The following is a 27,580-nucleotide window of genomic DNA, read 5'->3' on the forward strand; positions in this document are numbered from 1 at the left end:
CAAGGAGTCAGTTCCCTGAGATGTTTAACTTCTTCTCTGGAGACCACTGTAAATAACAGAATTAAAAGAAAGGGGGATCAGGTGGGGGGAAAGCAGAAGCATCTGGAGGGAGTTTCTGCACCACTGGCCAGGCATTTATGCTCCTGACAGCTATTCCCCCAGATATACATGTTTCTTCATTTGTCTGGACATTTGCCTTAATCACAGGGCGTAATCTCAGTGCCCATGTTAACAGGGGTCCGAGGATGAGAGAATAGACGAGGATCTGACTCCATGTTTCAGAAGGATTCATTTATTATTTTATTATATATGTTACATTAAAACTATACTAAAAGAATAAAAGAAAGGATTTCATCAGAAGGCTGGCTAAGAATAGAATAACAAAGAATGATAACAAAGGCTTGTGTCTGGAGCTCTCTGTCGGAGCCAGCTGACTGTGATTGGCCATTAATTAGAAACAACCACACGAGACCAATCCCAGATGCACCTGTTGCATTCCACAGCAGCAGATAATCAATGTTTGCATTTTGTTCTTGAGGCCTCCCAGCTTCTCAGGAGGAAAAATCCTAAGGAAAGGATTTTCCATAACAGATATCTGTGACAGAAGTGTTTTGAGGCTAACCCCTCAGTTCTCTTCAAGCTGATACAAAAATCTGAGAGAAGCCTTTTGTTCTCTTGTGCTGTCTGCATTTTGATAATAACATCTCTCCAACAATCACAAACACATCCCCCTCTAATTGCAACGGGGCAGATGGATGGGAAGACATTTAGTGAGATGATTGAAGAGACTTTCTGACAGTGCAAATACTTGGATTTCCATTCTGCAGGGCCCAGACAGGTGAGACAAGGGGCTGAGCTGCCTTCTCCCCACTCTGGTCCCAACAAGGGAATGGCCACGAGGGTCAAACCCCAGACAAGTTGTTCCTGCCCAGATAACTGCACTATACCCACCTGGACCAACCAATTACTTCAGTGTCAGCACACTCATCTCTCCTGGGCCAGAGCAGATTTTTCACTACTTTACAGGCATTGTTGCAAAGCTGACAACACAGAGATATCTCAGATCTAGAGGATGGGTTCTCTCTCTTTCTATCCAATTTGCTCATCTTCAAGCAACACATCATTATTCAACTTTGAGCAATAACCTTTAGACAGACAAATTACATTGGTTTTGATGTCTGGAGACTTTAGCCTGGAGAATGTCACAGAACTTGGCCACATGTTCCTTTCTCCAACTTTCTGCTGGGATTGACAATTATTAGTGGTTGTTCTTCAGGCACAGGGGAAACAAAGCCAGCCTGGTCAGCTGCAGGCAGAGGAGCAAATTCCAGGTACCATCCTGCACTGATCCTGGGAAAAAGCAAAGAACCCCCCAAAAAAGTGAAGGAGCATACAAACACACAGACAACCACAAATTGGGAGCAGGTGTGAAATACAGGGAAAGCAACAAAAACAGCAAAAACCCCCAGAATCAGACTGGAAGGGGATGTGCTCTCCAAGGACATGAGGTAATAATAATGTGCAAAACAGAACTGATCGTTCTGCAGGGTGATGTGAAAGCCACCAGCAGCTCCTGGTGTCAGATGACAGAGGCAGCAGGGCTCCAACAGGGCTGATCCAGAAGCTCTAATTATTTTTTTAGGCTATCAAGGCCACCACAACCTGCTTCAAAACTCAGATCTGGATACAACGGGCAGGAGGACTTGAACATGTGGCTTCCCCTTGGACAGTGTCAGGCAGCAAAGAGGGGCATGTGCATGCCCAGTATTTACCTTTGCTGTGATGATCACTGAACATACAAGCATGAAAAGCTCATATGAGAGGCCAGAATGGGATTAAAACCCATGGCAACATGAGATTATAATTATAAAAATATATTAAAATACATAAATATTTTTATATTTTATAATTATATACATGATTTTTATAGAAATATTAAATATTTATATATTAATATTTATAGTATAAATAATATATAAATAATATAATATATAAATAATAAATAAAATACAAAATATATAAATATATAAAATATATATTTTTATATATTTTACAAGTATATATTTATATACTTATACAAGAAATATATTTCTATAAAATATATTAATGTTTTGTATCAATAATGTAAATAAATATATAAACAATATATAAATAATAATATAAAAATATATTTTAAAAAACCCCTGTGGTTTATTTCTCTCTCTCAGATCCCACAATCAGAGCAAACCTCAGTGCCTGGAATGCAGTGCAGAAAGATGAACTGTCACCTGCTCCATCTCTCCTGGCCCTTCATCAGATCCCCTGCAAAAGCCTCCAGTGACAGCTCATCCCTCTCCCTTCCATTCCCTGCTACTGGGCATGAAAAATGGCTTCACATTATGAGCTGCAACAGGAGTGAGGAGGGAAGAGAAATATGACCTGCAGAGGTGTCTGTGAAGCACAGGAAATGTAATGGGATCTGGAGATGTTTTCTTAAACCACACGCTGCTCTGGGTTGAGATAATTACTTTGCCAAGGTGCAGGGAGGTGCTTTACTGGCTTTTATTAACTTTTCCTGTCACCTGCACTCTTGTTATCAGCTAGGATTACGCATTCCCCTCCTTAACTCAGCTCCATCTCTAGAGAAAGCATAAATGACACTTGGCTAACCCCGTCTAAGGTTTATTCCTTATGGAAGACAGGTAGAGGTGAGGCACTCTGGAAAGAGACCCTGTATTTAAAACATTTTATGCAAAAAGCACCTGCTGGATCTCCCCAGTGCCTCGGGCTCGCTGGCTCTCAGCACAGCACCTTTCCAAGGCCTGGAGTGAGGTAAGCCTGGTTCCTCGGGGCACAGCTCACATCAAACCAACCAGAGTTTGCTGCTGGATCAATTCCCCTCCTCCCCGGTAACAGCAGCTGCACATGCCAAACACGGAATGCACACGGGGAAGGAGATCTGAAAATAAGGATTTGTCCTCTTCCAAGGGATCAGTACACTTCAGCACCTTAAAAATACAGCCAGCAACGTCAGAGCGTGCTGAAGAGCAAATGGATTGGCAATGAGCTGCTGAAAGCAAGGTTTGTTGGTAATGTATCAGCTGGGCATTCTGACTGATGGGAAAGGCTTCATTTTGCTCTCAGTGCTCCAACACGAGGCACAAACACAGGAATTAATTAAAAACATTCAAGCACAGAGTGGAGCAATGACAGAACTCAGGCAAAGCAACCACATCCTGGCAGGCATATCAAAGACTAGCATTTTACCAAAAAACCTAATAAACTCCCCTCTAGGCTCTTTGAAAGTCTTCTCTCAACTCTGCAGACTGTCTTGGAAATGCCTTGCTGGGAATGAATCCATGTGAGCAGGGAAATGGGGCACTGGGGTGACAGCTCAGCATTTCCTGCTCACTGCACTGCCTGAAGCGCTCGGATGGCACTCAGAGCTGCAGCACACAGGATCACAGGGTTCTCTGCTGTGGAAGGGCCCTGAAGCTGCTCTGGCTCCTGTCCCTGCCCCGGGGGGCACAGAGCCCCCTCCAGCCTGGCCCTGGGAGCCAGGGGCAGCCCCAGCTTCTCTGGGCACCAAATGATGGCACAATATCGATTTTGTGGAGGTTTTCCTGCCGACAGCTCTCCTACCCACTTCCTTCAATGATGTCTCAATTACTGCAGAAGTAATTAAGTGTCACATGCATGAATAAATCAGGCATGAGACATCTGATTCAGAAAACAGTTCAGTGTGAGAACCACAAAATTCCATTAAGGGCTGGGCTCAGCCACAACCCTAACCCCATTCCTTAGCCAGATGTTGCATTTGGGTTTGCACTTCAGAATTAACCAAAACAATGGATTAAAAGGCGACCAAAAGCCATGGAAGATGGAGTATTTACCCCTGCCCTCATCATCTGCTTGTGGGGCTTTTTTAACATAGGAAGACAAGAAAAAAAATTACATCTTTTAATATTAAAACACAGATCAACCTGTTCTGAAGAAATGGCATTCAGGAAGTCTGTTTTAGAGGAAACAATTTTATCTTTCATTTAAGGCACTACAAAGGAGGTTGCCTTAATGTTTTTTGAGGAGCTTGCATTCAGAAAGGCAAAATTTCTAAAAGTACAAATCTCAGTTTCATCTGAGCAATTAAAAACCAAAAAAGAAAATTAAAATCCCTAGTCACATCAGAAAATTTTGATCGGAGCTGAATTGATAATTAAAGAAGGAGCTTGTAATACCTCCAATCTCTGTTTTTGACACCATTAAATGACTTGGCTAACCAAACCCCCTCTCCTTCCACCCTCCTCAGCTGGCAGTGTGCTCCCTGCTGTGGTTTGCTGTCATTGCCAGGGATGTTGGTTTGTCCCAGGAGAGAAGTTACAAAGATTGGGGATGCCTGTCCCCATAGGCTGCTCAGCCCAGGGCGCTGTCACCTAAAGGAGCTCACAGTCACTGCAAAGCAATGGTAACAGCATTATTTGTACCTAAGGAGCTCACAGTCACTGCAAACCAATGGTAACAGCATTATTTGTACCTACAGGAGCTCACAGTCACTGCAAAGCAATGGTAACAGCATTATTTACACCCTAAAGGAGGGCACAGTCACTGCAAACCAATGGTAACAGCATTATTTGTACCCAAAGGAGCTCACAGTCACTGCAAAGCAATGGTAACAGCATTATTTGTACCTAAGGAGGGCACAGTCACTGCAAAGCAATGGTAACAGCATTATTTGTACCTAAGGAGGGCACAGTCACTGCAAACCAATGGTAACAGCATTATTTGTACCCAAAGGAGCTCACAGTCACTGCAAACCAATGGTAACAGCATTATTTGTACCCAAAGGAGCTCACAGTCACTGCAAACCAATGGTAACAGCATTATTTCCACCTCTGGGCACACCACACAGCATCTGTTTTTCTCTAAGCCAAATCCATGTTTTGGGGTCTCCACAAACACAAGGGCTGGACTGTTCTAAAGGCAAAATGCTGCCAAAATTAACATCAGTGCATGCATCACTATGAGGCAAGAAACTTAACTGTGCACTGCTCTTTCTGCTTTGTGTTAATTCCCAAGCAAGCAGCACTGCACAGCTGAACATCTGAGCCACAGAGCCTTCTCCTCCTCACATCCAATTTTCCAGCTGAGTAGCCTTTGTCCCAAGAATGTCCAGCGCTGTGACAGGAGTCAATACCATTAAGAAATTCCCCCTTTTCAGTGCTCCTCTCTTTGCATAACCCATCAGAAGGTTAAATCAAAATTCAGTTCTACTTACTGAATCCTACTTGTATTTCAGGCTTAATTACCCAAACCATCGTTACCCAGAGTGGATCAGCACTCCTTGGAGGAGCTCCCTGTGCCCTCCAGGACCTTTGGTCTGCTGCTGTGTCTCCCACCAGGTCACTTTTCCTCCTGCCCCCCTTCCACCCAGGCAGCCTGCAGCACTCAGGGAAACAGCAGCAGAAGCTCAAATTCCCAGCAATACTGACTTCATAATGAAAAGCACTGCAAACAGGGAGGGATGGCTCTAAAGAGTGAGGCCAACATGTATTAATTTGTTTGGGCAATGCTGCATGAATTATGTCAGTTTTACAGGGTTTTGTTTGTTTATTTGTTGGTTTTTAATTCTAGCCTATGAATATCACCTGCCCAAGTGGTGCAGTGATCCCACTGGCACAGATTATATTCCAGTGGCACTGGCATTATGTCCACCAGAAGGGTTTTCACCAGTGCAAATGTGGGTATCCTCTAAGACTTGATTATTTTGGCATCTGCCAGCTGAATCCAAGGAGAGCAAATCTTATTTGGCTTTATTTAGTATCACTTGTGAAGGGCTAACTGCAGCCAGTTTGGGAATGCTCTCAGCACCTGGATCACTCACACCTTGCACATCACTCTGGGTGCAGATGAGATCTCCCTCAGTTAACGCCAGCCACTCTGGGAAAATCCATCCTTCTGTTGTATGGGAAGGGATCGTGTATCAAGATGACAGAAAGGTAAACAAAAAAGCCCTGAAAAAATGGGTATCCTGTTTCATCTGTTTTTCCTTGGAAGAAAACAAAGCAATTTGAAAAGGCCTCTCAAACCACCATGTGAAGGGGGATTATTTTAGCATCTGCCAGCTGGATCCAAGGAGAGTAATTGTATTTGGGTAGTAGTTCTTACTTGTGAAAGGCTAACTTCAGCCAGTTTGCTTTCCAGGGGACATATTTGCTCTCACTCTATTTGCTCTGATGTTTTGAGTAGTACCCCAGTGGAAAATAGAATTAACATGTTGAGTAAGCTTTATTCCTCTTTAATTTGTTATCACTGTCATTAACAGTCTTTTATTTTACTTTGGTTAATTGTTAGAGGAACAGCAAGAGGAATGTTATAAATCCAGAAATTGATTGTTTCATGGTAGTTTTTCCATGGGATGAGTGAGGCCTTTTCATCTAGCATGGAGGGGTTCAGAGAGCTCTGGGACCTGGAGGCATCAGTAATTCAAAGAAACCCAGGAGCACCCTTGCCATTCAGAAAGGGACAGAAATGGAGGTGTTTCTATTTTGATGCATGGCAATTAGCAAAGCAGGTAAAAATTCTGAGCCAGTTGGGAACAGACATTTACAAATTACATTCAAGTGCTGAAAAAGCATGAGCTTTTAAAATATGCTATTAATTCCTTGTACCTCACCAGCAGGAAGGCTTCTCCTTCTCTCTTTGATGCTCAACAATATAATTAAATTAGTATTTACCAATACCACTTTTTCCTGTAAAGTTAATTATCAACCTGTGAATTTAATATAAACTCAAGAATTGTATCAAACAGTATGTGTTTAAACTTCATTACTAAACTGGGAGGACTGAACCATCTTCAGGTTTCTGCCCAGTTATTGAAAGCAATTCAAACTGGATGTTTTCTACACCTATTTAATCACCTAAGTCCTTCTGCAAATTTGTCTGTAGTTCTCATAACATTAAAAGCCAGATTTCCCTCTAATTTCCCTTTCCATGTAATAAGGTATTTGTCTTTTAATTAGATGTCACTACTTCCCCAGCTTTAACATCTGTCAATGCCTGGATAAACAAAATAACATAAAATGTCTTTGCCATTCCTTTTAAAGTTTGTGTACTCAGATAAACACCCATGACTTTATTTTTGGTTGCCTTTGAAAACTCCTAAATGCTGTTACTATGCAGTTAATCCATGTAGTAAAAGCAGTAGTGTCACAGACATCTTTCATGGAAAATCCTTTCCTTAGGATTTTTCCTCCTGAGAAGCTGAAAGGCCTCAGGAACAAAATGTGAACATTGATTATCTGCTGCTGTGGAATGCAACAGGTGCATCTGGGATTGGTCTCGTGTGGCTGTTTCTAATTAATGGCCAATCACAGTCAGCTGGCTTGGACAGAGAGCTGAGACACAAATCTTTGTTATCATTCTTTCCTATTCTATTCTTAGCCAGCCTTCTGATGAAATCCTTTCTTCTATTTTTTTAGTATAGCTTTAATGTAATATATATATCATAAAATAATAAATTAATCCTTCTGAAACATGCAGTCAGATCCTCGTCTCTTCTCTCATCCTGGGCCCCCTGTGAACACGGGCACAGCAGCAGCAAATTGTACTTCTAAACCTGGTTTCTAAAACGAAAATCATCACTTTTTTCACACAAGTCTTTCCTTCCAACCCTTGATTTTCCAATCCCCCCCGTCCTCTCCAGCCAGCCGCAGCAGGGCTGTGTCACCCACACACCTGGGGGAAGACACACTGCTGCAATTTCTCCTTCAGACAATTTCAACCATGGACAGAAAACGCACAGAGTCATTACTGCTGGGAGCTTCAGGCACTATTAAACACAGAGCAGAGAAAAATCCTTGAAATAAAACCCTTCAAACCTCACTAGCAGCCTACATTTTTAGTCAGAAGCTATATTTCCCAAGCCAGCTCTCCAAATCCTCTGTAGAGCTTTATTAGAAATCGAGGCTTTGCTGTTCTCTGGATCTGTCTCATTACAGCACACCCCACAGGACAGAATTTAGAAGGTCAAACCAAGGTGTACACACAAAAATCCTATTAAGAGACCCCAGCATGGTGCTCACTGAAGAGTCATTCAGAAGCTTCCAGGTTTGTCAGGCTTGCTTAGCTGCTCTCTCATGGGCAGAAGCAGCAAAATCATTTTACAGCTTAGCAAAACATTTAAAAGCACTGCAGAAGACAGGATTAAGAAAACCCCAAAACGAACATACATGTAAATAAGCAGTAGAGCTGTGAGCATCCATATAATTTTCAGGTGGGTTATTTATCTTCAAGTATACAGACTTTGGGCACAGATTTGCAAGTAGAAGGCAGGCCAACCTTCAGGTTTTATCTGAATATTAAAAGAAGTTTTGCGAATCATGATCCATCTTAGCTCCTCTGACTCTGGGCTAAGTATAATGCAAATTGCTTCAGCATGAATAGAGATTGAGAACTACTGGTAAAGAACACACCTTGAGAAAAAGGTTAACTATGGGATTAAACATTAAAAACTTCAGAAGTGCTGGACTTCATAACTAAGCATGGCAAAAACATATTTTCCAAAAACAAGCCCCCGAATGCCCAAAAACCACTCCCACACACAAACTTAGACGACACTGCTAATGCCTAACACACAGGTTTCCTGGTTTTGCAAATTTTCCCATTAAATTTGTAGTTGCCAGCTGCAATTTGGGTCAAATGAATCCCTACATGCACACCCTTGAACAGTGAACCCCTGAGCGTCCAGTGTTTCTGTAAGAAGCCAAACCAAACCCACCCTCCCAGCTGCTTTTGGTTTGTTGTGTTTTCCCCAAAGCTGCTAAGATACACACTTCCACCCACCTATGGCCCAACAGGTTAGTAGAGAAAAAACTGCAAGCACAAATAAATGAGCCATCACAGGATAGACAGAATTTCCAATTACACAGAACACAAGGAAAGCAGCAACTGCATTATATATCACACTGGGTTCATTTATTTAGACAAATGTAACTGAAATGTGTACAACTTTTAAACTGCAGAAGTGTAGTAAAAATACCGTCTTTGTTGCCCCAATTTTGCAGCTGGAATTCAAAAATTATTCCCATTGGGATTTTCCAGCTACTGTTGAGGTGCACTCACACATGACTAAGCTGCTTCTTTCACAAAAAAATACTATACAAAGATTTTGCCAGCGGAAGAATAAAACATTTTTGAGAGACCACATTTATTGCTCCTTACAGCAAGACTTGAGGCTCATTTTTCCTCACCTAGCAGTCTCAGGTAACCCAAACCCATCTTTCTTGCTTTCCTCCCACCACGTGAAGCAGCAGGATCTCATTTTGTTGTAAACCTCAGCTGCAGGTAACTTTTCCATACTCCCGTGTGCGCACACACACACAAGCACAGGAGTTCACTACTTTTGGGTATTCCAGCAGAGTTATCCAAGTGCAGCATTTGAGGGGAGCCATCGAGGCACGGCCAGGGTCACTGGAGGCTGTAGGTGTGCTGGGTGTCCCTCACGCAGAGGCTGATGCAGAGCGAGCGCGGGTCCCTCCTGTTCTTGCGCACCGTCACCTTCCCTCTCAGGGCCTCTCCTGCAAAACAAGGGGGAATTGCTCTGCTTACAGCGTTCCATCACCCACAGGGACAGCAGAGATGCACTGCACCCACGTTGCACAAGGAGCTGCTCTCAATCACAATTTTAAAAGTCTAAAGGAGTTTAAGTTTTTGAAGCTCTTGCCAACAAGCCTAAGTCAAACTTTACTGCAGTTAAACCTGGAGAGGTGCCAAGTTGTGGCTGGTGCTTCACTTCTCAGAGGTCCACCCAAATTACTGATGTGCCAAATACTTCACCTGTGGCTGGGGAAAACCACTGCAGCCCTGGGATATATTCACCATGCAGCCACAAAAGCACATTCCCTCCCGGCTGTATGGGCCATGTACTCTGTATTTGCACTGCATTTCATTTAAATTCTGACCATGTATGTTCTAAATCTGACAGGAAACTACCACAGAAATCTCTGTGGCATTTCAAGTATATATATTATTAATTGCAGGAAGGTGTCAGTGTCATAACATTTGAGAGGTATGTCCTTCAGTTACACCCAGAGCAAATGCTTTTACACAAAAGGCAAAAACCTAATCTCATTTTCTTTTCAGTCCTTACTAAAGCCTTTCATTTAAGGAATATCTGTAAATCAGGAATATGCAACCCACGAAATATAAACGCAGCCATTTGTAAATGTGTACATTTGGGGAGTTCACTGCTGAGCCACCTCATCCCCCCATTTTATCCTCACAGAGGACTCTGCTGAGCATGAGAGCAGGCTGTGATCCCAGTCTAGAGCAGCAAATTCCCTGCTCCTCTCCCATCACACCTCCTCATCCTCATCGCTCACACTGCTGCTACTTTGCCATCTCACTGCATCCAAGGCATCTTCCAGCTGCTCATTACTCACTGGGATTCTGAAAGCCACTGTTAATATCCTGATAAAAAGGTTTCTTGTTGCAAAAAAGAAAACAAATAATAATTTCAAACTAAGCTGGTTTCAAATTCAGGAAGCGTTTTGGAGCTCTCCATTTGGCACAACTGGCATCTGCAAACAGTAAACTGACAGAAAGTCCCAATTGTAAGTTATAAATGCAGGACATTTGGTTAAAGGTTGCATTACAAATATCAAAAAGGCTGATCTACAAGAAGAACTGTAGCACCAAGGATCAGAAGAAAAAAATAAATCTGATCATTTTGGGGTTGTTTCATCATGTAAGTTAGCTGGAGACACCACTACAAGACCGACATAACACAATGCAACTTGCAGAGAATTGTGAAAACGGTTTCACAGGTTATTTAAACAGAGAAAGGTTTGCCAGAGAGAAGGACAAGATAAAGGAAAAAAGGCATTATAGTCCCACTCCAGCTAGGAAATTTAACCTGATTTGAACACATTGATTCTCAAAACTGCTACAAAATGACCTATTTATTTTAACATCCTGTGATAACAATTCAGAAAGACTAAAGAGCCTCTCTAAACTAAAATTCCATTATTTCAATTAATTCACACTTCAATCTTCCCATTTCAAACATTAATAAAAAACAATAAAAATGAAGCAGAAACTTAAACATAATTTCATAAATAGCTGACTTCAGAGAACAGAACCTTCAGACTCTGTTAGTAAAGACAGTTAAAGAAACAAAGCAATCCATTCATTTTTCCCCTATTCCTCATGCTGTAGCACATTAAATGTGCTTTTTGCAGCAGCCTTTTCCGAGGGCTGAAGCAAACAACAGCAGTAGCTGAAAGGCAGTTCTGAACAATTAATCAATGTCATGTAGATAGAAAATGACTGATGTTTTCCCCATTCTCTGTCCTAGGAGCTGCCTGGAGGAAGCTGTCTCTGGGACTCAGCTGCATCACCTTGCTCTTATCACGTTCAGCTGAATGCAAGTAAACCACACAGTGCCACTGCAGTTTGATTAGGACAAAGCTGAATCCATTACCATCCCTTCCCTGCATTTTTATTATCCCCCAGAGAGGCTTGAAATTTTCCCCCAAACGGAAAAAGCAGAAAAATTCAGGAGAAGTGCTGTGTAGGCTTGGCCTGCACAGGAAAAAAGGCATCCCTGTGTCCATCCTGATCCCTGTCACACACTGCATGTCTGGCTGCAGGCTCTGCAGTGCTGTGCTCTGCACACTTGAGCCAGTTTATCTGGATTGTGGCTTTTACCACCAGTAAAACCATCAGCAACTGCATCTGTCACCTGTGTCTGTGCAATACAATCACACAGGGGCCAGCCTGCAGTCTGTGAGCCAAGGCATCTCCCAGAGCAGAGATCCTGCAGCATCAGGAGTGTTCATGGCAACAAATCATGGCTTTTCAGTCTATAAGGGATTTGATCAAAACCAAAGATTCTTGGTTTTGATCAAATCCTTTATAGACTGAAATCTAAAGACTTGGTTTTGACCTAAATCCTTTACAGACTGAAATGAAATCCACAGTCCCTTGCATGCATATCCATCACATCCACTTAAAGCTTGGAACGACCCCTGGCAATGAGTTTGTAACACGAGGAACTACCCTGCCTCTCAATGCAACTTGGTGTCTCCTCCCTCTCTGATCCCAAAAAAGGCTCAAAAGAGTTGCCAAAGGCAGCCAGCAATCAAGGTCTTTTAGGTTTCCTTCTTTTCGTTCCCTGGAAAAGTTTTGTGAAGCTAACAGTGGGACAAGAACACAGTACTCAAACCACTATTTATTCTAAACACCATTAAAATTTAAGAAACTTATGAAAGAGCTCACTGGAATTGTTTCAAAGAGCTGCTAGAAAACTGCAGTGGGCTTTGGGCTGAACACACCTAAACTACTGCCCTGCTGGTGAAAAGAACCTTTACAAATCCCCTACAATGCAAAGAACCACTGGGAGGGCTCTGCCTTGCCAGTCACAAACCAGCAGGATTTGATACACTCTGCACAGCACGGTTGTCCTTGCTGGAAGCTGACAATTAAACCATGGTCCTACAATTTTCTGCATCAGAAATGCTTTGATACAGAACTTTTCTCACCAAAATTCCAGTATGCAGCTATACAAGTATAAGACATATGCCCATATCTTGCAAGATATTTATGCATATATTTATATATAATTCATGCATATATTTATGTATAATTTAAACCAGGAGCTGATCATTTTAAAATGGAGATTTTGATAAACACAACATAAGACTTGCCAGACTTAGTGTGACCTCAAAATTCAGGTTTTAACATTTAGTAGATTTTAAAAGCCAGCATCATTTTTGGAGGTGCCACTTGCAAATAAATGAGACAGATTTCTACAGACACCATATTGCAGCTGTAGACAGGCAAAACAGACACTAAAATCTTAATTAGGAGCCAAATTATCCAACTGGGATGCACCATATAGAAGTATTTCAGTATAGGATCAAAACATTCAGACAGATTAATCGTGCTAGTGTTGTTTTCCTACTTTTAACAGTGCTGTCTAAGTAGACAAATCAACATTCTTTCAGTTTGTAAATTTACAAACAGCTTTCCAATTACAGAGACGAGGGAGCTAAAGATAATCAAGGATTTTACAGGAGCTCAGTCATGTGAGTTGTGCTCCAGCTTTGCTGTGCTAGCCCCTTTAACACCACAGAAAAACAAATCAAGGTTTTATTTTCACTGCAAGGCAACAGCAAAAGCACACAATGTTGACAATAGGCTGTTTTATTGCTAATAGAATTTGCCTGCATACAGAGCTGGGTTTTAACTTAAGGCATTGTTATTGAAAAGATTCTGTGGGCCCTTTAAAATAATAATTTTTGTAAGTATTTGATTTATGTAGTAAATTATCGAGACAACCAAATGAGAATGATGTAATTTTTTGTTTGCTTAGCAGGAGTATTTCAACAAACAACAAAAGGAAGAGACTCATTTTTGACCACTGAGGAGAAAAAGACACTGCTTTGGATCTCAATTTCCATCTTCAAAATAAGGACGTGTTCAAGCTATTAAAAGGGCTCTAGGAGAAGGTTTGTACTCTGTAGGGAGCCCACAATACATCACTGTTTTGTCTGAGAAAACCCAGGATATATTGCTTCTTTCTCCAGTTAAATTTTAATTGCTTGCCAAACAGTTAAAGCATATCCAACACGCTGATGCTATTTCGTTTCACTTGGCTGAAAAATCAGCTTCTTGTCACAGTCCATGAGGAAGAAAACTGGTTTTTCAGAACACATGAGTAGTAAGAGGCTATCCCCCCCCTCACACATTATATCTGAAGAAGTGAGCAGCAATTAGCCATTAAATATATCAGTTTGCATATTCCCATTATATACAGATCTACCTACCACAGGTATCACCCTGAAACTCAGTGGCAAACAATCAGGATTAATTAGGTGTGGATTTTATTGCCTCACTGTCCAGACCTTTGGGGCCAGAATGAACCTCTCCCACCTCATCCCAGAGATGCACAAACACCACACCTGGCGTGCAGGAGCAGCAAAGCAGGCAGGATGAGCTCCAAGACCCATCCTTTGGCTTGCAACTGCTCGATTCTGCTATCATTAGAATAGATCAAACATTCCGTCCTTTTTATGGCTGAGAAAATAGATCTATTTTTACAACAAACACCCTGGCATCAAACAGCTGAGAAAATTAGCTAGTTCATACTGCAGAACAAAACAATTTTTGCCATGGCATAAAGGAGCATTTTCCAGTTAAATACCCAGCAGGTTTGGATATCTGAAAGCTCAACCTCTTTTACAGAGCAAAACCAAATACAATCAGTGCTTTATAACCACTCCAGGCATGGCCCCAGAAGCTATAAAGCATCTGATAAGGGACTTTTAGCCAGCCTTACCATTTTACTCAGAACTAAAAATCTGAGGGAACCATTTTTCTTCACTGGGGAAAAACAGCCACTGCCCTGTCTGAAAGATGCTTTCAAAACAAGAAAACATTTAAAATGTGTTTTCCACTAGCAAATTCTTCTTTCACTACCTATTAAAAAGCTACAAGCGAACGCCATCACGTTAACATTGGCCAGAGTATTGTAAGACTCATGTTGCATTATTTCTGTTTATTTTCACACATTTACTAGAAAGAAAGAAGAGTATCTTCTTTCTTAGTGGACCAGTAGTGGACCAGACTGCCCAGGGAACTGTATATGTGTCACCCAGTGACATGGATTAGTGGTGTGTTGGGAAGGATGAAAGCTTGGCAAGGAAGTCTCACAGATATGGATGCTTGGCAGAAAGGTTTTTAAATGTAGAGTCTGATGAAGGAATAGAGATGGAAGCAAGTTTTGATCTAGAAGAAAAGAACTGCTGATAGTTCTTTTCTCAAGTCTCACTGGATAACCAAGGAGGCAAAGGGGGTGTGAGTTAGAAGGGTTTTTATGGCTTAGAGCAAAGGATAAACCCACCCCAAACAAGAAGATGTTTTTACCAAGCAGAAAGAGCACAGGCAAACAAGGCAGCAAATGTGGCAAGTACAAAAAAGGTCTCCGAATTTTCCACTGCAAGAAAACTGAAAAACAACTTCTAGCTTAAACGGTAATGTACTGACTTTTAGTGAATGCAAAACAGTAACATGAATATGGTAATTATAGCAGTTATAATGGGCTATAGATAATAGTTAAGGTATAGATTGGTTCTGCTGTATGAAGATGCTCAGCAAAGAAAAGTCTACAATGCATTGTAACCTAAAGAAAAGTATAAAATGCAATGTAACCAAAAGAAAAGTCTATAATGCATTGTAACCAAAACCAAAGGGTCTCCAGGCCTGCCTGCAGCTGGAGCTGACAGCTGTGGGCACAGCTCTGTCCCCCACAACCCTGGACTGCTGTAATTCTTGGATACAACAAACTGCATTTTGGACACCCCTGGAGTCCCACATCTCTCATTCAGGCTCTTGCAGTGGTGTCCTTGGAAGTGCTGGGTTAACGACTTGACTCAATGATCCTAAAGCTCTTTTCCAACCTTAATGATTCTAGAATATATTTAGTCAAAAGTGCATCTTCCTTGATGTTCCTTCAATTGCCATGATGTATTTCTGAATCTAAGAATTTCTCCAGAGGGCTGATGAACACCAGTAAACACAGGGATGGATGGATGGATGGAAAGGTTTCAAATGATGATGTTTAATCTAATACAGTTACTTTTGCCTCCAGTTCATTTGCTCTGAGGAAAGCCCTTCTTAAGACAAGGCTTCCCAAAAAGCTCAGGGCACTCACAGTGCAGCTCAGTCCAACGCGCCAGGCTCAATGAGGAGTGCTAACAAGCAGTGCTAATTCATTAACAAGTGGGACAAGAGAAACAGCTGGAAGTGCATGTTGAAATAGGCCGCAAAATGAGCTTGAACAGTTTGTTTAGCTGAGAAAATGGAAAGACTGAAGAAACAAAAAAATTTGGCTAATGACAAATTATCAAGACGAATATTCAAGTCACTATTTAGACAAAGAGAAGAATATAAAAAAGGAAGATAGGGAAATCTGTACTCATAACAACATGTCTCGAGCAGAAAGATTTTTGGGACAATGAAGGAGAAGGATCAAAGTCAAGCGATCAAGAGAGGGAATGGTTTTTCCAGAAAAATCATGTAAATTAACATATATTCCTATGTAAGTACCAGGAAGCACCTTCTGCATGGGCTTATGTCATCAAGAACCAACAAATATCCTACAGAAAATAAGACTGGGATTACAAAAGAAAAGGAAATTACATCAGGAGTTTCTCCCAATCTTCTTGAACACTAGAAGCAAAAGGCAGACAATCCTAAATGTAAGTGGTAATTTCATGTAAGATAGAAAACCAGACAGAATGGCCCAAAGGATGGGAAAAGGGAATTCAATTACAAAGAGAAGGAGACAGGCAGCAAGAAAGAGAAACAGCTGTAGCAAGATTTGTTATGGGAATAATGTTAAGAAATACGAGCTAATAAAAAGGAAGGAAGGAGTTACAGCACAAGTGATCTTGAAGGTCAGGTTGGTTGGGTTCACACAAGCAGGGCACAGTGTTTCTGCAGTTGCCTTCAGAAAGTCACCACACCTAGGCTGGGGCACACCTCCAGTAATTTCACACAGTTGAAAAATGTCAAATGATCTCTGTAATATGAAATAATGTGCATATTTTAATAAATGTCACTGCACATTTTAAAAATCACTCTATGACATTGAGATTTAATGAGCAGCAGCAAGGAGATCTTAGTCAGGCTTGTCTAGAAAGAGAATCTGCAGAGAGCACAAGCCAAGTACGAATGCACCAAAGCATGGGTGCACCCCAAGAAATGAAAGGATTTAAAGTGCAAATAAAAACTGTTTAAGAATAAAAATTCAAAGCATGAAAGACAAAAGTGATATGTCAGATATCACAAACCTCAGTGCCTCTAGGAAAGAAGCTTCTGGCAAAAAGTTGTCATGTCTGGTAGCTGGAAGAGGGAACTTTACAGTTCAATTGAGTGCAGAAGCATCCACACAACATTTTCTATCCTTTCCCCCCAATCTGCCTGATCTATTTACAAACTGCTCAGGTCAGGGCCTCACATTACCATGAGTTTATTAGCTGCCCAGCAAAAATGAGCCCCATTCTGAGGCTCCTCCTTTGGTTCTGCTAGTGTGTAAAGCAAAGGGGCTCCCAAAGACAACTGATTCATCACTGGGTGAGAGTTCAACAGTAAATATCTGGTGGCCAAATGGACACAAATAAAATAACAGCATGAAAATGTAACTGCTCCATTTCCTTGCATTGTAAACAGTCTGTGAGAGTCTGAAGGAAAGCTCTACAGGAATAAGAGGTTAAGGTCTGCTCATCTGTGGCACGTCCATCCTCTTGCATGGCCATTCAATGAGAGTCATGGATATACTTGTGTCCTTGCTATAAAGCAAGGAGTATTTGACTACTTGTACAAAATGTGCTTTCAAGACCTCAAGAACAGAACTAATTCAACCACTAACAAGCATCACTTTATAGTTTTCAAAACCTCACCTCAACAGTTTATCATCTGAATTTTGCTTATCCCTGATGACAACGAAAATCCTTCTACTTGCATCAAATTCAAGGTGAAACTTATCACAGTACTTAACCATTTTACAGAACTTTACAGTGTACCAAGCAAAGCTATTCAATACTTCAAGTTCATGGCTGTGAGTTCTTTAAAAGTGTTTTCATTTTCCAGAATAACCCCACTGTGGCAGATACAACCCATGCATATATTCATGATCCCTTTAAATACAGGACACTTCAGGAGGGCTACAAGGAATCCTGTGCAACCACTTGACAAATTTGATACTTCAGAATATTAGTAATGTCAAAATTAAGAGAACGTCCATAGCAGTGTTCTGGTCTTACGTTGTTCTGCATCAGAAATGTTCTGATAGAGAACTTTCTTCACCAAAATTCCAGTATGTAGCTATACAAGTATAGGAGATATGCCCACTGGCAAGATACTCATGCATATATTTATGTATAATTTTAAACCAGAATTTTGCACGCAGATACTTCCCAGGTTTGATGAGACAAAAAAATTCCTTTAACAGCAGCTGAAAGATTTATTTACTAGCTCTTCTTGAACTTGAAATTTATGTAATTTTTGAAGTATTTTGTATCTAGCTTTAATGGTAACAGCACTGTAACACAACTGTTGTTGCACCTCAACTGAATTTAAATATACCTGCTTCTACAGGAATTGGCTTCTCCAGGAGAAAAATTGTCTGTTTCCAGTGTGTTTTGGTACACTGGGGACCCGTTGAAAATAAGACCTGCAATGGGAGAGTTCAAGAGTTTGATTAAAAACAATCTTTTTCATATCACACCACATCAATCAATTACCAAACACAGATGCAAATGCAGTCTTCGCTACAGCAAAACAGACTCACTGCCAAACACCTTGACACAAAATAAAATCTTCATCTCTCAAAGACATTTTTAAAATGCATAACTCCAAATGCTCACCTTGTTATGGCAGTTCTTCTCAAAAAATACATCAAAGTAACCAGCAATTGCCTATAAAAAGAGGTGAAAATGTAAATACAATAAAGGAATAACAATGACACTCAAGAAAACTTCTGTGATTCATATATGCATTTATTGGAATTTCTACTTCTTTTCAAGTGTTTACCAAGAGGAACAAGCTTATATTTATGCTTTCAAGTATGCTAGAAATCCTAGGTTAAAAAAAAAAAAGCTGCTATTATACCTTTGCTCCACTTGAGAATATTCAGCCCACTGTAACTGCATTTTATTACACATCAGATCTTAGTATGAATTTCCAAAACAACCCACTCACCTTAACTGCAACCACAATGATATGTGAGAAAACAGCCTTTCAGGTGTGCAAACACAAAGCTCAGTCCTTCTCCTGCCCACGACCCTCAGTAATCTCACACCAATATCCCTCCCACGAGGGATTCTGCAGGATTTGTTCCCTCCCTGTGTGGCTAAACAGGAATTTCCACAGAAGCTCCCTGTGAACAGAGGCAGAGCACAACCAGGCAGGGAATCCTTTTCTTCCTTACTACACACACAGATCAGGACAAACATTCACAAATGCTTCCTGCTGGCCCTTCCAGCAGCTAACAGATTCTAATAGCAACTCTCCATATGATTCCTTCTCTGCTCCTCCTGCCATCCCACTCCTAACATCCACAGCCTCTCTCTTCAGTGCCCAATTCATCAGTGGGACTTTTCTTCCAGTCTGAATAGGAAAAGAAATCATGGACTACTTTGGGTTGGAAGGAGCCTAAAAGATCATCTTGTTCCAACCCCTGTGCTGTGGGCAGGGACAACTTCACCAAGCCAGGTTGCTCCATCCCCATCCAACCTCACCCTGAACACTTCCACAGCTTCTCTGGGCAATCTGTGCCAGTGCCACACCACCCTCACAGGGAAGAATTTCCTCCTAATACTAATAGATATAAAATGTTCACACACAAAACGCTACATTGACACTATCACAACTCAGTCTTTTAATGCTCGACTGCTTTCCTGACAAGAAAATGCCTTGTCAGAGTCCCAGAAACCCAAATAAACAACTGGAAGATGCTAATTTAACATCCACTTCAGTTCCACCTGTGAAATCCTGTCCATGCTCACCTTTATTTGCTTTGTCCTGTCCTGTGAAAAGGTTAAAGCACATCAGACCCTGGTCCCAAGGCAGTTGTGTTTTTCTATCACACCAGCCTGAAGAAATAACCCAAAGAGAGTTTTTGAGTGACCACAGTGGGCTGAAGTTACTCAGCTGGGGACTCTCTCCATCCCTGCCATGGGAGCAAGGGACTCTCCCCCATCAGCTGCATCCAAAGGAAGGATGTACAATGCAATGTGGCCAGCCTGTCCCATGAAAACTCACTGCCAACAACACCCAAAGGAAGGATGCACCAATGCAATGGTGGCCAGCCTGTCCCATGAAAACTCACTGCCAACAACATCCAAAGGAAGCATGTACAATGCAATGTGGCCAGCCTGTCCCATGAGAACTCACTGCCAACAACACCCAAAGGAAGGATGTACAATGCAATGATGGCCAGCCTGTCCCATGAGAACTCACTGCCAACAACCCACTGGAACCTCTCTCTCACTGCACCAAGGCTCTTCTCCTAGGCCAGCACCAGGAAACTGCTTGTTCTGAAGAGCTAAAAAGGACAGTTTCTATAGCACACCCTTCATACAGATTCACACAACATAGTGATGGGAAAAAAAGTAGAACATGTTTACAGAATTAGGGAATAGGGTTTTATCACTATGTAATATATAATATGAAGAAGTCATTCTGGTATTTTTCCTCTCTAGTCTAAATCCAAAGGAGATGTTGCCAACACAATGAAGAATTAAATACATTAAACCAGTAAAACTGTGCTAAAGTAGCTGCTTTTCAACAAAGGGCACTCCAGACAAGCCTGGCAAGTTCCAAACTCCAATGTGGCTAAAGGATTAAAATACAAAACAAGCCACGGAGACACTGAGAGCTCCCCATGACAAATGAGCACCAGACAGTGGAAACAGCAACTCTTCCTGCCCTTCAGTAAAGTCCTATCACTCACTCTGAGAATCTCATTCCTAAGTGAATTAAAACCTTGTCTCTAATATGCCTTTTGAGTAAAGACTGAGAAGGTTTTGACAAAGTTCTATTGACCCATCAGACTACTTTTATTGATGCACAATCTTTTCTGGACATTAGTCAGAGATCTAGCAAGTCATAGAAAATATTTTTCAACCATCAGCTCAATACTGCTGGTATACTTACAAATAAGAATTAGGATGTGATTACTGCAGGAGAACAAAGTTGTGACACCAAAAACAAACTGAGGAGAAAAAAAAAATCTGGCTTCCAGAGAAAATGAGCCAATCCAGCTACATCTTGGATCAAAAAGCCAAGAGCTCCAGCAGACAGACCTAGCCAAGGTGGATGCAAACATCCATACACTTGGTAACAAGAGGTGACAGAAACACCCTACGTGCTACCCTGACAAAAGGTTCTAGAGAATATTTTCTGGGGCCAAGTTCAGGTTGAAAAGTTTCAAGCAAAGAAAATGTTCCCTGCTGCCTCTGCTGCGTTAAGGGAAACAGGATTTGTACCTTTTGTAAATTACCAGATAAATAACTATTTTATTCTTTACAGTGTCAGTGGTTTCCCCATCTGAAACAACCCGAAACACTGACTTTGAATAGCTAATCCAGAGTAGTAATAATAACGATTACACATCAAAAAGATCACCTTAATCAGAGCTCCAGGGATTACAGAGAACAAGAGCTCTACATTGACCCATTAATTTCTTCTTGTTATGTTCTAAAATGGATAGATGTCCTTCAATATTGAACACTGAAATATTTGTTGAGCCCGAAGAAACCAAAAATAGAAAAATATTATTGCTCAAGTTCCTGAGGATATGCTCCTGTGAACAGCTCTGGGAATTCCTCAGAAGTTTCTCAGTTCAAACTGGGCAGTGGAGGCACCATCCCTGGAGTGACTGAAGTCATGTCAATGTGGCACCTGGGGACATGGATTAGGGCTGCACTCAGAAGTGCCGGGTTACAGGTTGGACTCAATCATCTTGAAGGTCTTTTCTAATTAAAGAATTCTATGTATGCCCGCAGAAAAGCATCAAAGGGCACAGAGGCACAACACAGCTCTAATTATTTGTCCTCTCAGCATTCTGCAAAAAGCTTGATGCAAACCATTAGAATTTCTGCTTTTACACGAAGCAGTGGGAGTCACAGAATATTCTGGGTTGCAAGGGACTCCCAAGGATCACTGAGCTCATGGCCCATGTGGGATCAATGCCTCAACCCTGGCATTGTGAGCACTGTGCTCTGACCAACTGAGCCAATGGCTCAGCCTTCCCTGAAAGAGCTGTGCAAAACTAAAATCTGATAGCATCACAGGGAGTCCAAAAACCCCTAAACCAAAACTACCACCGCCACTCTCAAGCTGTACTATGTAAACCCTGCACCACTTCAGAAACTGATGTGTTGCTAAAAACTGACACAAATCAAAGCTGAAATACTTGATAACAAAAAACTAACTACAATATTGTGGGTTTGCTTACTATCTTCTTTTAAGGAATTTATACCTTCCCTTCTTTCTTTCTGTAATGTGTTGATGTTTATGTTGAAATGTACAATTATGTATCTTTTATGTTTAAGTGCATTTCAGAGAAATACTTCTGAAAAAGTGAAGTTCAAAATATTTTCCTTTCATTGACTTTTGAACAGTATCCCAAATTACAGCAGCTATAATAATCACAAGCATCTATTACATATGCAATACTACAAAGAAAGAGATTTCCAATATCTGCTACTTGAAGTAAGAGTCAGTCCTCCCCTCTTGTTGTGTAATTTATCACATGCAGCAAAATATAAGGAAAAAAAAAATCACCCTAGAAGCAATCACAGACACATGCATATTAAAATGAAATATAGGGCTGGCCAGACTTTCATTAAACATCTTTTTTACAAGTCAAACTAAACATCTTTTTTAAAAGTCAAGCTAAAGAAAAATAACTTCTCCATAAATGATGCTTTACATCTACTGCCTTGGATTCTTTTTCCTCTTGTTTTTTATTTTTTTTAAGCATAATGATAGCTGTTTTTTCTCCTACTGCAATTTCTCTCATCTTTTTGTGACACCCGTGACAGCTCATTTACAACTTCACCTACAACTAATCAGTAAGAATTTAAACCTTCTTTGGAAAAATCTTTCAAGTGCCAGTCTCCTGAATACCATGAAAGACGAAAACAAAAAAATGACTTCTAAACTGGTAATAAATAATTACAACTCCAGTCTGACACATGCTCGAGCCTCAAAGGACAGTAAATATTAGAAAACACTACCAAAATATTATTCTTCCGGTTCTCAAATAACTTGCCAGGAGAAAAGGCAAGCTACGAGGACAAAAACTCCAAAACAAAGCCAATGTATTTAGCCAGGAACTAAGGTGGCCAAATAAGGAATGAAGGAAACATTAAGGATTAGATATACATTAATAGATATACATTATACATTACTGAAGCTGCAGAGCAACATCCTACAAAGGTCAACAAAGAGTTCAAAAGCTAGGAATGAAATATTCCTCAAATTAAAATAGCAGCCACAAACTCCTGCTTGATTTTGTCAAGCCACCATTTTGATGAAGAGTTCACATAGCTTAAGGTCTTCATTCATTACTGAGGGTTTCTAAAGTGTCCATGCAAACACATGACAAACCTGTAATTTAAGCAGGTCCTCCCAGTAAGATTCACTTGTCTTCACACTGGTTTTCTTCTCTCCCAAAGAAATTATTTCAAGACTATTTTTCTCCCCATTTATTCATGTAACATGTGCCAAATATAATAAAACCAGAAAAAGCTTTAACATACAGTAAATGAGTATGCATTATTTACAATCTTTAACTCAGAGCCTTTAGCTGAAATGCAAAGAAAAATCTAAATTTTAATTCAAATACATCTGAATACAAAGGCTTTTTTTCCTAAAGAAAATGGCTGGCTGGACATGCAGCATTTTAACAGGACAAAACAAATGAGACTGCTCCTTTCCTTATGAGAACTCAAAGGCAGCCTTACCAATTCACTTAGGAACAAGGAAATTAAAAATTATCATCATCACTATCACCTACAGTGAGTAATTTATCATTCTTGCTCCTCACCAGTATCATGTTCCAACAGTGAGTGGCTACAACAAATACAATTAGACAGCTGGCCACAGAAGTGGGAGATAATGTGCTTTTGATGGAGTTTATCCAAGCATGGAGATGGAATGTTTGTCATCCATGCAGCAGAGCTGCTGCGCTTTTATCACGGGGAAAAGAAACCCCTGGCAATTAAAACCCAGCAATTTTGTGCTTTAAAGATTAATAATCTGGATGTCACTGCAGAGAAAGTAAAGAGATGAGAAGGATAAAACCTGCTTTGTAACATGGTAGAGCAGTATTTCCTTTACTCAGAAATCAGGCACTCAAGGTGGATTTAACTGTGGTACCCACACCAATTTCCAACTTTAGCTTAATAAATTTAGTTTCTCACCTAAGGTTGGAACCAAAGATTCATATGGTAATACTTCTAGTAGGGTCCCAAATGGAAGACATGATAGTAAGAAATGAAACTGCCAAACACTTAAGAAAAGATTTTTTTCCTTAGTCAGAATTATTTTCTCTAGTCAACTCAACTTCCTTTTTCCTCTTGAAGGTTTTAACACATCAGTCACGTCCTCTAGTTCATTATCCTTCCTTCACCCCCTTCCTCCCTCCCACTTTTTATACACACATACCCTGCTCTTTGACAAAATCTCCTGGGAGCAATGAAGAGATACTGCCATTTTCCTCTCAGGGGATATTGCTATTCAGCTAGGAAAGATCAACCTTGATGGACTCCCAGGGGAAATGCTTGCAAACAAAAGAGAAAGTTTGTCAATTGATTTCTGTACTGAGGGTAATCACCATTATATTTTATCTCAAAAGCTCACACAGTGATCAACTCAGAATACAATTAATGGAGTATTTTTCTAGCAGCATCTAGTAACTGATATTAGCCAGATGTCTCATTAAAATCAACAGTGACAAACTCTAGCTCTTTATTAGGAAAATGCACTTCTGCAGGCTAATTGATGGGGTTTTTTCTGCTGTTATCTTTGTAGGACCAAAATCAAGTCAACTTGCAATAAAAGTACTTTGGAACAATTTCAAATAATTATTCCATGCAACCATTTCACACTTTGAAAACCTTTAATCTTTGAAAGCTAAGATAATCATATATAAAAGTAATGCTACAAAATGCTTCTTTGTGGCAAAGCATGCAGGAATGAAGAAAAAAATTAACAGAAGCAATATATTCTCAGAAAAAAGCACTAACTACCTCACCACCCTGTCTCAAAACTTCTAAAAGACTAACCAGCACATAAAAGATCATACTTAGAATGTTTCTTTTTGCTCAATAATTTTTTATTTCTTATGTGTATTAGAATTTTTTGGGAAGACTTATTTAATGTCTTGAACATCTGGAAGAAAAAAAAACTATTTAGAGCCTTAATTTTTTAAGGCTATGACTCAATGTATTACAGGAGCATCTGAAATACACTCAAGATGCACCTACAGTAAGACATGAGATTAATCTCTGTTGAGCATGACCTAGTACTCTGCTAGGGGTTTTTTGGTCACACAGAAGTATGAGAGTAGTTTCAAATAGGTGGAAGGACAAACAAATCATATGTGTCAATGTTATGCTCTTGGTTTTGTGAACTGCACAGCTTCTCTATTTTACACAAGCTCACCACGATGGCTGGGCATTCATGTCCTTAGCCCATTTCATCCAGACCCAGAAAACAGCTGAGGAAAACTAAGGACAGATTTTAGAGGAATTGAGCATTGTTTTACGTGGGCAGACAGTGACAGGGCAAGGGGGAATGGTTTTGAACTAAAAGAGGAGAGATTCAGAGCTGGGATTAGGGGAAATTCTGACTGTGAAGAGAGTGAGGCCCAGCACAGGATGCCCCAGCCCTGCAATTGTTCCAGGCCAGGCTGGGTGGTGCTTGGAGCCACCTGATCCAGGGTGGCAGCCCTTGGCCATGGCAGGGGTGGAACCAGGCGATCTTTAGGATCCCTTCCAAGCCAAAGCATTCCATGGCTTTGCCACACAACTATGAAGGGCAGCCTCTCCTGCCTGAGGGATCCTGGGAGTGCTCCAAGCCATGACCAAAGCCAGTGTGGTGCTGAGCTGCTAACAAACTGCAGTTGTGGCTCTGACTCCTGTCAGCCTTTCCAGCCTTCTGTCCTGTTAGCAAAGACAGACCAACAGGCTGCAGGAGGAAGCAGCAGACCCTGATAAGGCTGATATTTCTAGAGATGCCAGCTGAGAGTTTAGCTATTCAACTGTTACGCTGCACACTCCAAGCAGAGGAGCCCACAGCCTTTTCTCTGCCTGCCTGCTGAATGACTCCCCACCAGTGCCAAGCCTCTGCAAACCCCAGTTCAGTGAGAGCACCCCATGCTGCTGACACACCAGAGCAGCAATGTCTGCCTCACACTGCTCTGCATGCACACAGGGCATGCAGGGAGCAGGGAAAGCACCCACACAGCCAGGGACACTGCAAACCCCCAGCTGCTCTGCAGGAGGGTCCCCAGAACAAACAACAGAACCTTACATGACACGTACCCCAAATAACATGTGCCCCTACATCTGCCTTGGTCATCTTTTAATGACAAAAAAAGCCTGGAAAGATGTCTTAGAAGATGTCTTAAAAGGATGCCTAAAAAGATGTCTTAAAAGTTGTCTAATATAGACTTCCATTTAATAAACCCAAAAATGCTACTGTGTATTCACCTAATTTAGTGATAACTGACAAGTAAATATGAAGTATTTGTACACACCTACTAAATAAAAATGATAATGATTTACCTGGTTTCTAAGGACAGGTTATTCAACAGACAGCCCTAGTTCTGATGGTAAAATTGCTCTGCTATCAGCAATGTTGATGGCAAGATCAGGAATAAGAGAACCAAATCTGCTTCCACACTTGCATGGCCTTGGAAAAGCTGCTTTGAAATCACATGCAAGCATATAAAGAAGGATTTACAAATTGCTATTTTTGTGGAGTATTTTTTGTAAATAAAGCAAAGATATTTTAAAATCTTCATATTTAAAAAAACCCTGAAAAAATCCAAGAGACAAGTACCAAACCCTAGAATTTTGGGAAACGTAAGCAACTTTCGCTTTTTGTGCAGAAAATGAAAAGCCAGTAGAACAACAAAACATATGCAAACAAGAAAAACATCAAATATTATTTTTAAAGGACAAATTGCAATCTTAAAGCATCTCCTCAAAAATTTCGACATAAATAATGGACTTTTATTGTTCATTTACTGCAAGGTTAGGCAGGCTGATATGATGGATGAACTGTCAACCTTCAACTAAACTTCTACAATCAATCATAGAAACTGTGGAAATTTCACTCCAAGTGTCAATAAACCTAAATGATGAAGTGCAAAATACTTTACAGCATTCTGATCATTTTTTAGAAGCTGCATTTGCTGCAAAATTTCAGAAACACTGCTCTTACCCCACTTCCCTCCCCTTCTTCTTGGAAGTCATAAAATGCAGGTACACATCTTGATTTATATGCCAATGATGCCACAGAATCACAGAGCAGAAATGAAGTTTTTGTAAGAGCTTAGAGCTTGGGAAAACAATGTTTATAAAATAAGCTATTTTACTTTACCCAAACATCAGAAAGATGACCAAAATTATGTAAAGATTCCTGTTTAATCAGTTATTCAAATATGGCCAAATTAATAAAATTAAACCAGGGCTGCAGTGGAGCTTGATCTCAAATCTGACTCTGCCCTGAGGCAACTAGATTTATCCTATGATACATGAAACAGGAGGGGTTCCATTTGTATGCACAGTAAAATATACAGACTTCCATTTAATAAACTCAAAAGTGTTATTGTGTATTCACCCAATTTGGTGATAACTGACAAGTAAATATGAATTATTTGCACACAGCTACTAATTAAAAATGATAATGATTTCAACTGTATACATGGGAAAATTCCACTTTTTGACACCAACAAGCTCTTATGCAGACTGCTACTCTGCAAAAATGTTTGCAAATGCAGCAGCATGACCTGACATCCAAACCA

At 40.6% G+C, this 27,580-nt stretch overlaps 1 protein-coding gene across 2 annotated transcripts in view; it reads right to left on the reverse strand.

Annotated features, from left to right (window-relative positions):
* Positions 1 to 8,927: 8,927 nt before the first annotated feature.
* The window catches only part of PRMT3 (protein arginine methyltransferase 3), a 51,598-nt gene continuing 32,945 nt past the window's right edge, over positions 8,928 to 27,580 (reverse strand). The window contains exons 13-15 of one of the 2 annotated variants that reach the window (XM_074543913.1): positions 18,405 to 18,455; positions 18,124 to 18,211; positions 8,928 to 9,551 (exon numbers count right to left, since the gene is read on the reverse strand). In XM_074543913.1, the coding sequence (XP_074400014.1) occupies positions 9,442 to 9,551; positions 18,124 to 18,211; positions 18,405 to 18,455 (249 nt within the window). In that variant the 3' untranslated portion in view covers positions 8,928 to 9,441. The remainder of the gene's footprint in view (positions 9,552 to 18,123; positions 18,212 to 18,404; positions 18,456 to 27,580) is intronic. The other variant, XM_074543914.1, reaches the window with a different exon arrangement.

This window comes from Zonotrichia albicollis, chromosome 6, assembly GCF_047830755.1.
Source record: "Zonotrichia albicollis isolate bZonAlb1 chromosome 6, bZonAlb1.hap1, whole genome shotgun sequence".
NCBI lineage: Eukaryota > Metazoa > Chordata > Aves > Passeriformes > Passerellidae > Zonotrichia > Zonotrichia albicollis.